General features: G+C 48.5%; 1 protein-coding gene across 3 annotated transcripts in view; it reads right to left on the bottom strand.

The window, feature by feature from the left end:
• CA12 (carbonic anhydrase 12) overlaps positions 1-12,268 on the bottom strand; it is a 50,562-nt gene extending 38,294 nt beyond the window's left edge. Inside the window, exons 1-2 of one of the 3 annotated variants that reach the window (XM_074327608.1) lie at positions 12,017-12,268; positions 6,881-6,901 (exon numbers count right to left, since the gene is read on the bottom strand). In XM_074327608.1, the coding sequence (XP_074183709.1) occupies positions 6,881-6,901; positions 12,017-12,101 (106 nt within the window). In that variant the 5' untranslated portion in view covers positions 12,102-12,268. The remainder of the gene's footprint in view (positions 1-6,880; positions 6,902-12,016) is intronic. The other 2 variants (XM_019755374.2, XM_019755373.2) reach the window with 2 other exon arrangements.
• Between the last annotated feature and the right edge of the window lie 684 nt (positions 12,269-12,952).

Genomic DNA, 12,952 nt, shown 5'->3' with positions numbered 1-12,952 from the left:
AGTCACACAGCTGATCTTGTCACAAGTTAAAGATTGCAAAATCATTCACAAAGTTAAGATGAGTTCAGTGTGCCATTTTATTTAGAGTTACAATAGTTTTGAGTCAACATTTACAGACACAATGAGGTGGAAGCCAGTCTAGTCCTTCCTGGTAGGCATAAATCAAATGCTTGTCAGGTAATTGGAAACTGACCCCACGGGCTCCTTTCTCTCCATGCTGGGGAAGGACTGCCAAGGGCTCTAATCAGCTCCTGGAGGGCTACATGCCCTGCCCTCACCTAAATGCCTGAGGCTCCACACTAGCAAGAAGCAGAAGGGGCAAGTTTGAGCACAACCAGAAGCCTGGGAGGGCCCCTGGCAGGACTAACTCCTAGCTCTCCACGCCAGATCTCATTCTACAATTCCAAAGCTTGAGTCTTCTTCAGGTCACTGAGGGTCCCTGCATGGGGCTGGGCTCTGTAGCTCAGAGCCCCAGTTTTCTTCCCAGGTTTAGGCCTACGTCAAGGCTCAGCCCAGAGGCTCGGGTGCTAGTGGGGCCCAGCTCCCATGGCCGGGGTGGAGAGGCAAGGAATGTGGGCTCCTCTCCCATGACTTCAGCTGCGTGGAACGGAGGTGGCCGTGGCTATGGAACTAGGTATGTGGCCCCTGCAGGCCAGGAAAGCACCACGGAGATTAGATCTGACTTCACCCTGGTCTGAAGGACAAGCATAGACAGAGCATTTTGGCCTGTGAGGCCCTTGTGAGGCTTGGAGCCCTTGTGATTTTGTTCACTCCCTTTCTCAAGAAGGAAATGCCCTTTGTTCAGGCTATAAAAGGAGTACCTCTTTGCTGTTAAAAACTCAGGCAATTCAGACAAACATGGAGACACGTTTGTGTGGTAGTGTGGAGTTTACAAGACACTTTCTCATATATTAGTTAAAGTAATTCTACCATAACTCTGTGAAGGGAAAGAAAATGATGCTTAGCTTTGCTGAGTGCTTGCTATGTACCAGGCACGGTCAGCCTCTTCCATATACAACAAGTCCTCCCTTCATATTATCAATAGATTCTGCGACTTTCAGCGAAATGGTGTATAAGGAATCCAATTGCACCGTAGGCTAATTGATATAAATAAGAGTTGAGTTGCTATGGCATCTTATTCAACATGTGTCTTATCGAATCCTGCAGTATTGTCTTGTTTAATCCTTACCACAGCTCTGTGAAGCAGAGCAGTGGTTCTCAAACTTGAGGGAGCACCCATCGGAATCACCTGGAGGGCCTGTTGAATTCGATTGTTGGGCCCAGTCCCAGGGTTTTTGATTCATAGGTAGGCGTGGGATGGGGGAAGAAATAGCATTTTTAACAAAGTCGTACGGTGCTTGTATTGCTGTTAAAAAACAGGAGGTGAAGGCTTTGGCTTTTTCCTCCCAGGCCCCTTCCACGTGTTTCCTTTCTGTTCTGAGTGTTTGGGAAGGGAATCTCGCGGCCCAGGTCATGCTGCTGCTGCTGACCCGGGAACCACACTTTGAGAAACACTGGGGTAGATGCTGTCACTCCCATTTTGTAGTTGAGAAAACCGAGGTTCAGAGAGATTCCATTACTTCCCTAAGGTCATTCGGCCAGAAAGTAGCCTAGCAGATATTCCCATGGAGGTCTGCCTGGTTTGGGGCTCCATACACACTCCATTTCTTCCTCTTGGTTTTCTGTCTCACCTTGCCACCCATGACGCTACACCTGCCTTTAGGAACTACTGTTAGCTTCCCTACCGTTTTACCTAGCTGGTAAGGCCATCTGTGAACACTCACATGCAGGCATTTGGGCAGCTACAGGGCAAGATTCTCCAGAACACAGAAACCTCAATGCTGCAACCCGGGAAAGATGAGAAACAGTTACCAGTGGGTGGATCATACCACATCTAGTCAGACCCAGCTGTCACAACTTCAGTTATAAGTAACTGGAACTGTAGCTCAGAGTTAATAAATGGCAGTGGATTGGATTGCGAGCCTGGAGGGGAATCCCCAGAGATTTCCTGGTATGAAAAACATGTTTTGGCCTTTGTGCCTTTCTCATTCATCCTCAGGAGGGCAGCTAGAGAAGGAAACAAGTCACTGGGGGGGGGGGGGGGGTTCACTTGGCTAAGCCTCTTTACCTTTGGTAAAACAAGAGCTCTCCTTAATTCAGTCAGCCTCTTAATTGCACGGCTCCCTAACTGCTGTTTGAAGTTCTCCCTTTCGCTCTAAGTTAGTCTGCTTTGCAGACTGCCTTTGAGTGTGAAGATATATGGTGCCTTTATCACTACTAAAGAATAGAAGGCAGAGTTTTTCCTCCTAGCCTCCTTCCATGTGTTCCATATCTAGTTCTTAGAGTTTGGCAATGGTTTGAGAAGGATGTTCCGAGCCCCCAGGAAAGGTTGTTTATAGCAACTTAATATGCCATCAGATTTAGAACAGAAGGTGGGTGGAGGCGGGAGCATGGAGAACCAATGAGGTTTGCCTGATGGAAGAGCACTTCCTGATTCCCAGAGGCAATTCATTAAAACAGGGAATCTATAGACGGGGAGAAAGGAGAGCAGCAGCATTTCTCAGTCACACGGAGTCTTGCCAGAGCAGAGGGCTGTCTAGCCACTGTGAAGAAGATGGGCAAGAAGGCCTGTGAGCAGTTGCTGCCCGGCGCCCCCAGGCCAAGCCACCATCATCCCAGAGTTCCCTGCACTAGGATGGAGGGGCTGTTCTGGTGGCTTCCTCGCTGGGCGGGTGCCGCAAGGGGAAAGGTGGGACTCACCCTCCAGGAGGCGGGCTTGGCTTCCATGTTCCCTTTCCATCCCCTCTCCTTTGAAAGTTTGTCTTATTCCTCCCAGATCTCTAGCACACAGTGGTCTTTGTTGATTTCTGACTAACTGAGGAGCAAAGCAATGATGCTCCTGGTTATCCTCAGGCTGGAGCACAGTGTCCATTCTCTGCTCACGAGACGTGTTCTTGAGTCGTCAGTTCCAATACAGTCATTCTTTTTGGTTGCTCTGTTGTTTTGAACACACTAAGGGCTTTTTTTTGTGTTTTTTTTGTTTTTCTTGGGGGAGGGCTGAAAAACTGTCAGGGTAAGGATGACTCTCCCAGCCAGCTGGAATTTTTTAACGCTTTTATTGAATATAATATGAATACAGAAAAGTGTCTTATTATAAGTAAACAGCATGATGAGTTTTCACAAACTGAACACAGCACCCACATCCATATGACCATCACCCTTCCTCGTAACTCCTTCCAATCACCTCCAGCCCCTGAGGGCGCCCACTATCCTGACTTCTGAGCGCATAGGTTCACTGTCACAGGCTGGAATTTATCCTCAGCTCACATGACAACCTGACAACTCTGCCCTCCAGCTCAGAGTTGGTGAAGCTGCTGGGCTCAAAAGAATTAATATGGGACTGATTTCCAGTGGGGAGGTCCCACTCAGCAATTCCCAACCCAGCACATATCCAGCTGCTGATTCAGCTACCCGGGGGGAGTGCATAGGCGCTGGGTTGGCCTCATCTTGGCTGTTAGACGGTCCTCCTGTCCCGGGGGGCGGGGGTGACATCTGGGAGGTCAGTCTGGTGACTCAGTGTGGAGGGAGATGGGGATAGAGTTCTCTTTTCAGGTGCTTCTAGAAGTCTTGCCATGTGTTCCAGGCAGTGGGAGGTCCCTGGGTCAGGATGACTCAGCAGTATCTACGTGCAAAGCAGCTGAGGTCTGCGCCCTGGGAAAACCACATGGCGCTTGGTTGAACTTGCCCCATTCAGTGCAGCCCTCACTGTTTGGAAATCATCTTCCCCCAGCACCTATGCCAGGTCCTCTGTTTACCTGTGCAACTCTAAGCCCAGGTGCCAGCTGCTAGCCTGGACCTGTTTGCCTCCTCAGCTGTCCTCCATCTGCCTTCCTTCACGGGCCCCCACTGAGGGTTGACACCATATCACATGTGCTCATTTCACTAATGAAAAGCCAGATTTGCTTTTGTGCTCACACACCCCCACCCCCCACTCCCATGCATGGCATGCATCATTAGACTCTGACCTCTGCTTCCTCAGCAAGGAGCTGCTTTAATTGTGCAGGACAGTGAGACAGAGGGCTGGCCAGAGCTAGTGGTCAGGAGGAAATGCTTCTGGACTGGTGGGTATGGCTGGTCAGAGAAGCCCTCCCGTATGGAAGGCTATGTCACAACTAAGGGGCAGTAAGATTTTCCTCCCATACCTTCTTGACACAATGTTTCTCTGTTGTCTGTAACCATCTCACTCTGCCCTGGGGGCTGTCACACCCAGGCAGGGAGCCCTGGAGAGACTCAAGCTGTGTTTCCACTATACCTGGGAAGCCAGCAAAAGAGGTGGGGCAAGTGTCCCCTGACTCAGGCTAGAAGGGTCTGGGAACCATTTGGTCAGCAGTTCTCTAACAAAGTGTGCAGAACAATCACTTGGGAAGTACATGAAATAGACAATGTTTCAGGTTCCCTCCCTCCATCAGGTCCAGGCTAAGGCCCAGAAATCTGCATATTTGGAAAGCATTCCAGGTGGTTCTGCTGTAGGTGACCCCAAGCTATAGTTTGAGGGACACTAATCTAGACAACCCCTTCCCCAGGTTACAGATGGGGAGAAAGTGAAACACAGAGGGCTCAAATGGCTTACTCAAGATCATATGGAGTAAGGCCCAGAACCTGAGTCCTGCCCTCTTTTCACGCCTGCCCTGCTCCTGTCACTTCCCATACATTGAACGTGCCCAAGGAGCCCTGAGGCCCTGACTGTGTCTAGTCTTCCTTTGTCAGGCCTTGTCCCCTGCCCTTCCTTCCTTCTTACTGCCATCACTGTAAACTGCATGTTTGGACACAACGGGATTTCTACAAAAGCCAAACACTCTACAAAAGCATCACTCCAATCCTTCCCCTCCACCCCCACCACCACATTACTCTCCCTAAAACACAGATTACTCCCTGCACTGCCCCTCCATGTACAGGACAAAGTGGGAAGGGCCTAGTGGGCCCCTCCATGCCTCTGCTGTTTGACCCAACCTATCTTTTTTATCTCAGAGTCTATTATTTCCCTATAACTCCTTCTCTACGTGATTTCCTTCCAATACCACCTTGTTCTTTCTTGCCTCCACTCATGTGATGCTTTCATCATCTTGGCCAACAGCACTTCCTCCTGGCGACACTCAATCTTCCCCATCCTCCAAGGTCCAGATGAAAGTCTTCCTCCTCCAGGAAGCCTGCTCTGACCATCCAGCCCTAGCACTCTTACCTCCTGTGACCCATCAGAGCACTGAACCATTTACTATCTGTTATTATTACCTATTCTGTTATGAATTGTGAGCTTTAACAGTAATTCCCAGCTACAGACCACAGCCTACTCCTCTAATTACCCACCCACTTAGCAACGTGCCTTGCACGTAATACAGAAGGCTATTAATAATGATGGAGCCATACAATGCTGGAGCCAAGGAGACCTTGGCCTTTAGGTAGCTGGTTGATTAGATCAATGACTTTTCTATGCCGCTAGCATCCAAAGGCTAACTTTTGCAAATCTGAGCCAGGTCTTTCTCGGAATTCTGCTTCCACTGTCATAATCAACTCCCCCGCTTGTCACCATCCCTCCTGTGCCAGTGAGGCCAGTTCTACCCTGCTGCTCACCAGAACAGTCTATCATGCACATCCTTTGCAAATCTATCCCTAACAAGACATTACAGTATTCACCGGGGATGCATTCCAAGACCCGAGTAGATACCTGAAGCCGCAGAGAGTACCAAAACCTATACACAGTATGCTTTTTCCAATACATACATACCTATGAGAAAGTTTAATTTATAAATGAGACACGGTAAGATATTCACAGCAAAAAATAATAAAATAGAAAAATGAAAATATACTCTATTAAAAGTTATGTGAACGTGGTCTCCCCTCCCCCTTCTCTGATAACAAAGGCAGCTACAAAGTGACTAATGGGCGGGTAACATAGGCAGTGAGCATGTGCTAGACAAAGGGATGATTCACGTCCTGGGCAGGACAGAGTGGGATGGCTCAAGATTTCATCACGCTACTCAGAATTGTGCACAATTTAAAACCGATCAATTGTTTATTCCTGAATTTTCCATTTCATATCCTCAAATTGTGGTTGACCTTGGGTAACGGAAAGCGAAACCACATATAAGGAGGGATTACTGGGTTAACATTCCTGCTCTTGCCCAGGGACCCAGGTGGTTGCCCTCTGGTTCTCCCTCCAGCTGATGACCAAATTTCCAATTCATTGCAACACACCAGCTAAGCCGATTTCAAGCTGCTTGTTGCGGGCTTGCCAGAAGTGGCTAATGTCATTCTTGACCCAACCCCACAGAAACCCTGTTGCACACTTGACGTACCTCTCTCCCCATTTAAGACAAGCATCTGTCTTTCGTTAAGAACGGACCTTCACTGCTTTGTCCATTGCTTGCTTACGAACAGGGCAAGAAGAAGTTAATTCTAGATACTGACAGCTTAAGTTCTGGGGCATGAGCCAAACTTTCAGAAAGGAGCCCTCTATTCTTTGTTTATTGTAGGATAAATGTCCTATGGAGGAAAAAGTCTCTCTCCTGCTCAAGGCCATTACCGTGTGGAAGTACCCTGGGCATCTTCACCTGGGAGATTTGGTAGCAAACCTAACAGGGATCTAAAAGAACTACGACTCAGAGTTCAAGTGCACAGAGCAGATACATCTGCCTGGGGAAAGTGCTGCATGCAAGCTGTGTGGAAAGTCTTCAGAGAGGCTTTTGTGCCCCGTTTTAACAATGCCAGACTGCTCTTTTCAACCTCCCAAAATAATCTTCACAGATCACGACATTTCTGGCTTTCTCATTAAACACAGCTATCTCCTCAAACAAACAAACAGAAAATTAAGATCTCTACTTACCAAAATAGGTCCACTCGGATCCTGCAAAGAACAAAACAAAGCAAGTAAGTACAACGGAGCTTGAACAAGTCAGAGGAAACACTACCGATTTCATTTTGAAATGGGTGAGATTGAAAAGGAGGTGGATGCCCAGAGCTTAAAATTGTTCCAGGGTCAATGTCAGAACAACTGCTTCTCAGAGCGATGGCGCTCATGAGGAAGGCGCCAGGCAGCGAGTTCATGCAGAGTTTATGGATTAGGGAGTAGGCTTGAGTAGAAGCCTCCCCACACTTCTTAGAGAAGCCAAATGTTGTTATCTGAATAGGTAATGAATTTACAAGGCTCCAAACCCAAAAGCTTCCAAAAGGTATACAGTGAAAGCTCTTCCTTCCACTGGGTCTCCCTGCTTCCCTTAGACAGTCAGTTCCATCCGTGGATGGGAGCCCTTCACAGGTATGACCGCACACACGTGTACTTGTCTTCTTTCCCCTCTTTTTTTCACACAAATGTTGGCACACTGGAAACACCGTTTCACATCTTGCGTTTCCCCACTTAACAACACATACTGGAGAACAGTTCACATCAGTACACACAGAGGTGAAAACTCATCTCAAAAGGAAAGTTTTTCATTGGGGAAGCTGCCTCCCTCACCTGAGTTAGAATCCCAGGGGTGGTAGGAATGTGTACGAGAAGTTCTGCCAGGAGTATAACGAGAGTCACCTACTACTTTGTACTCCACACCCTTCACGCATAAAAGTCCTCCATTCCTACATCAAAACATTTTTTTCAGAAGTCATTGCAGAGCTGTGTTCTCATTACCCTGCCTGACATCACCCTCTTCACCTCCAGAAGGAAACTGAGACCCTGAATTTAGACTCCGGGGATCTCAGGGGACACATCACAGTGAGGGGACTGTTCAAATCCTAAGTCCCTTTCTCCTAGCTTCTCCCAATGCTCTGGTTCTCGCCCCCGGAGTATAGCTGGAAACAGAAGGCTTTCACATCCCCTTTCTCTCTTGGGAATTGATTTACAGTAAAACTTAACTGACCCGCAATCTCACAACTAGGCGTTTCCTACTCAAGCCAATGGTAGTTTTTTAAAAGCTAAAAGAGGACTTTTTTTTTTTTTAAGCTGCTCTAATCTCATTTTTTTTCTTTGTTATTTCATTTCTTGGCCTCAGTGCTTTTAATGAATTTTATTTTTAATTTTCAAAATTAATTGGTAATTTTGTCAAATTACCCTTGTACATGGTTTAAGAGTCAGGTGGTTATACAGGGTGTCAGTCCCCTGACACCCCTGTCATTTGCCGGCTCCCTAGGGCACCCACTTTGAATACTCTTTAAACAATTACCATGTTTCCTGGAAAATAAGACCTAGCCGGACTATCAGCTCTAAAGCATCTTTTGGAGCAAAGATTGATATAAGACCCCGTCTTATTTTGGGGGAAACATGGTATTTTGGTATTAGCTCCATATCTCTATAAAATGTGCCTCTATTGCTCTTTCATGACTTGTTTGGGTTTAAGCATTTATTGGCATCCCATTCCTAAACTCCCACTAACTTAGGGAATCTTTGAGTCTCCTTCTCAATCTTCAGAGTAGTGGGTGTGGAGGGAGTCCAGACCGCTTGGTGTATCTGATGAGTACTGAGGATCTTTTCCTCATAAAAATGCCCATACACTTAGACACACAAAAGTTCATGCACAATTAATATCAGGAGGTCCACAGACCCCTGAAACCTGCTATGTATCCCACAGAAGTTAACAGTCCCAAGATTAACCTCCCCTGAATTAGCAACTCGATGAAGACGGTTAGAACCACGGGGCAACCAAACTTGTATGTGACCCCCAAGTTTACAGTAGCCCTTTCACTGAAATAATCATGAAAAGGCACAAAGAAAGCATTGCCTTGGAATTAAGCTCCAGAAGACATCAAATCTCTTCTGTGAACATTTTCCTTCAGCTTTTTGTTTGAGGGGCTCACTAGGAAAATACAAGTATGGGTCTCAGACAGAGAAACCAGGTTATTGTCAGTTAGCCAGGCAGAGTACTTGGAGGCCCAGGATGGAAAGTTTCACAAGTAGCAAGGGAGTTCATCCTCACTGCTCCCCTGGAGAGACCACTTGGGTGAGGCCAACAGCAACACAGCTGCTGCCCTGAGCAGTCAGGCTTGGCTAGTAGTTTTAATTGTACCTTCCCCCAAATCAAGTCATAGCCCTAATATCCTACATCTGCTCTGCTCCCCAAAGCTTGCTAAGCTGAGGTTTCTCCTATTATTGCAGTGCTCATTCTCAGATGAGGCATCAGCATAATACTCTGGAAAGCTCCAGGACCAAGGTTACAGAGTGTACATCCAGGGCTGTAGAGACTTGGGTGGTGACACAGGACGAGGGACTTGTTCTTGAAAAGCATCAACATCCAGAGCAAACTTTCCTGCCCTCCTCTATCTTACTTCCCCTTTCTTCCTTCCCCTTTCCTCCTCCCTCCCTTTCTCTCCTTCTTTGTCCCCCTCTCGCCTCCCTGTGCTCCAAGTTAGGGTGGGGGAAGCTTGCAGTAAAAAATCCACTTTTGCCCCACACTGAAGAGCCAGCCTGCCTACCCCTAGATTCCACCTGCTTGGTCCTCAAGATTTGGAGCTTTGGGTATAAATGGCAGTGTCTGCAGGGGCTCAGGAGCTCCAGGCTGGGGAAAAGAAGCAATGTAAAATGAAGGGGAGGGTAATCGGAGTCAGGAAGTTCATTAGCGAAGGTCAGGGCCCAGCCTGGTTCATCGTCAGCTCAGAACTGACCTCAGGAAGATTTTGGAAACGAAGTGTGCATGTGGGTGCTCCCCAAGTCTAGCTTTAGGGGCAGGAATCTTAATAGGACTGAATTGGCCACGCCACGGTCCCCAGGAGCTATACCTTGCCGGCTCCCTGAGGGAGCAGACCCTTCAGGAGGGCAACTGTTACCTTCCCAAGGAGATCAGACTTGGGAGGCCCAGGTGGGTACCTGTTAGAACCTGCAGGCCCAGTGTGTACTGGGAGGGACAATGCTGGTGTGCTCCGCTGAGGATGTGATATTTACAAAGATCCAGGTCAAGGGTTGGGGGCCCTGCCTGCTTCCTGTCCTGGACTACCCAGCTCTCCATACCAGGCAGAGCAGGCTCTGCAGAATTCATTAAAATGTTCCCCAACAGGAACTAAGAATTACAAGGTTTTCTCCAGAAAACACTTGACTTCACCTTATTTTGCTCTCTCCCTCCCTGACCCCAGACATTTTTTTCCTGACATTCACCAATGCACTGCTGGAAGTTTAAAGACTCCAGGCAGAGGGCAGACCACACTTTAACCCCGTCACTCAGTTTAACCCCTCTTTACCCCCTATCTCGGGTTAATACTGACACTCTACACCTCAGTGGGTTTTCTTTTGACCTTATCCCCAAGGCAGTTTAAAAGCCAAGAACCTCATGAGGAATAACAAAATAAAAACTGTGTTCTTAGAATCTAGGGGTAGGCAGGCTGGCTACTACTCAGTATGGGGCGAAAGTGGATTTTTTTTTTTTTTACTGCAAGTTTCTCTCACCCTAACTTGGAGAATAGGGAGGAAAGAGGGAGGCAAAGAAGGAGAGAAAGGGAGGGAGGAGGAAGGACAAGGAGGAAAGGGGAAGGAAGAGAGGGAGAAACGCATGGAGGGCAGGGCAGGAGGGGGAGAGAAATTGTGCAGGGGAAGAAGGAGAAGGGAGTAGGAGCTGCCCCCAGAGAGAGGGGAGTAACAGGCTTTCCGGAGAGACAATGAATGGCTGTTTCTCTCTTTTGTCTTGGAGCAGCTTGGAACTAAAAGGGAGATTTCTAGTGAAATTTCAGGTCTCAGTGCCGCTTTCTCTAGAGGGTAATACATGTCAAAGTTTGCAGTTTTAAAAATTAATTCCCACCTTTATGTAACTCCTCTCCCCCACCTACCTTCTATTTCTTCCTGAGGGAGCTAATATCAAGCATGTCATGCCAGCCAGTGGATTGGAATTAAATTCCAAGTCATGCCACAGCTGCTGACAGCCCAGCTTCCCTGCTTCCCCTTGCCCTGCCCCACTGGCACACTGACTTCTGAGCTTTCATGTTGCTGAGCAGGACCAATTTCCCACCACCACTGCCTAGCCAGGGAGTATAGATTTTCAGCCATTATAGTCACTTTGGACCCTTTTATAAATGTCTCAACCTAACCTGGATCCAGGAATTATAGCACCTACAAATGTCTCTACAATTCAGGGCAAACTCTGTCAAGGGCGGGAGCCACCATTAGTTACCCAGAAAGTTTCCACAAAAGTCACCATTGATTCTCCCAGGAAGCACTCACCCAGCTATTGAAGAGGCAGGCAAAAGCTTGGCATCGCCCTCTTGTTACAAAGGATTGATTAACCTGACCTTGGCTTCTTACTGCAACTCACTGTACAGACCTGAGTCTACAGTTCAGGTCCCCCCCCCCCCTTCCTGCCACCTCACCCTGCACCCTCAGCCTCCAGCCCTTCAGGGTGTAAAGGCCCTAATTACATTCAGAAATAAGGTGTGTATGCTCATCTGGGCGCATACATACGTATGTTCAGGATAGTAGAGCCCTTCTGGATAAACACAATGATTAAGGTTGGGATGCATCAGCCCTTGGACTTGCAGGTAAAACTTAATGCTAAAGAACACGTCCTGCAAAGAAAAGTACCCACCACTGTTGGAGGATTCTGCACTGGGGCGACCACAAACTCTTCCTGGTAGTGCCACAGCTCAGAAAGCCACAGTTACTTCTCTACTATCTGCAGGAGGGTCGAGGCACAATATTCTAAATCCTGGTTCCGCTTTTCCTCCCCCATTAGCAAGTTCCCAAGCAACCTCTAGAACTGGGGGTGCTCGGAGAATATGCAAACATTTTAACACAGACGGAGCGTGCTTCCCACAACCACAGCAGGTCACGCATTCCGAAGGAAAACGGAGCATCCCTTATAAAAATGTGCAGTTTGATACTATGCATGTCCTTCCCTGCACCCCACCCCGCGCCACACACACACACACACACACACACACACACACACACTCACAAATGATTTCATGTTATCATTAAAACCCCCACAGGAAATCCTTCCATCCAGGTGTGGCTGAGTGCTCAGGACTGTTAGGAAAGAGGCAGAAACTTTACCGTTGAGTGGGGCTGAGCTGGAAGACTGTTCCTTTAAGATCAGGAGCAGAACGACGGTAGCTGCCTGCAGCCTGCGGTGGGGCATCTTCGGGTGGCTGGCGCAGGCTGCCCCGGCTTCTGCTCCTGTTTGATCTGATAGCTGCGCTGGGGCCGGCAGGGCGCGCACTGGGACCGCGTGTGCGTAGCCCGGGCACCGTGCGAGCCCGCCTGTTCTTTGGGCTCATGGCTCCCCAGGAGCTGCTTTTATGGAGCGACTCAGCCCCAAACACATGATGTCATCGTGGGGGGTGGCGGGGAGGACGCCCTGCAGCAGGAGGTCTGGCTCCCCAGTTCAGAGGTATGCTGTCGCCCTGACCAGCCACGCTCTGAGGGGCAGTGGCCCAGAAACGCGGCTGACCTGGAAAGCCAGTTTTCCCTGGGAGCAACCGGTGGGTGTGGGTGAGATCCGCCTGCCCTGGCCCCATGGAGAAGGGTGCGTGCGTCTAGGGACCGGCTTCAGTGGCCACAGCCTTGATCTGTCACGGCCCTTCCTGAGAAGCCCCCTCAGTAAAATGCCATATGGACAAAGAGCCTTCTTCAGGGCCCAAGTCGTGTGCCAGCCGGGACTGGGCACTCCTTAGTGACTGAACAAGGTAGCAGAGAGGCTGCATTCAAATTCAGAATTTCTGTGGATTGTACAGTGCATTCTGATGAGCTCTGACCTTTGAAATTTAGATGCAAAGGAATTAATTAAGAATAGGTAAATAGCACCGTGGGGTACAAGGGAACAGCTTTACTAAGCAATTAGACTTTCCCCTAGTAACGGGTAAGTAGCCGGGTCTCATACTAGTTCATAATACCCATCCATTCTCTAGGAAAAGGGGGCGGGGCTGGGTGGGTCCCCTTCTCCGGGTAGCAGTGGAAGAAAGGGGTGTAACATTATTTATTGAGCACATG

Source organism: Rhinolophus sinicus, linkage group LG03 (assembly GCF_036562045.2).
Source record: "Rhinolophus sinicus isolate RSC01 linkage group LG03, ASM3656204v1, whole genome shotgun sequence".
Classification (NCBI taxonomy): Eukaryota; Metazoa; Chordata; class Mammalia; order Chiroptera; family Rhinolophidae; genus Rhinolophus; species Rhinolophus sinicus.
The sequence above is the reverse complement of the archived record's forward strand: the minus strand, read 5'-3'. Positions and strand labels throughout refer to the sequence as shown.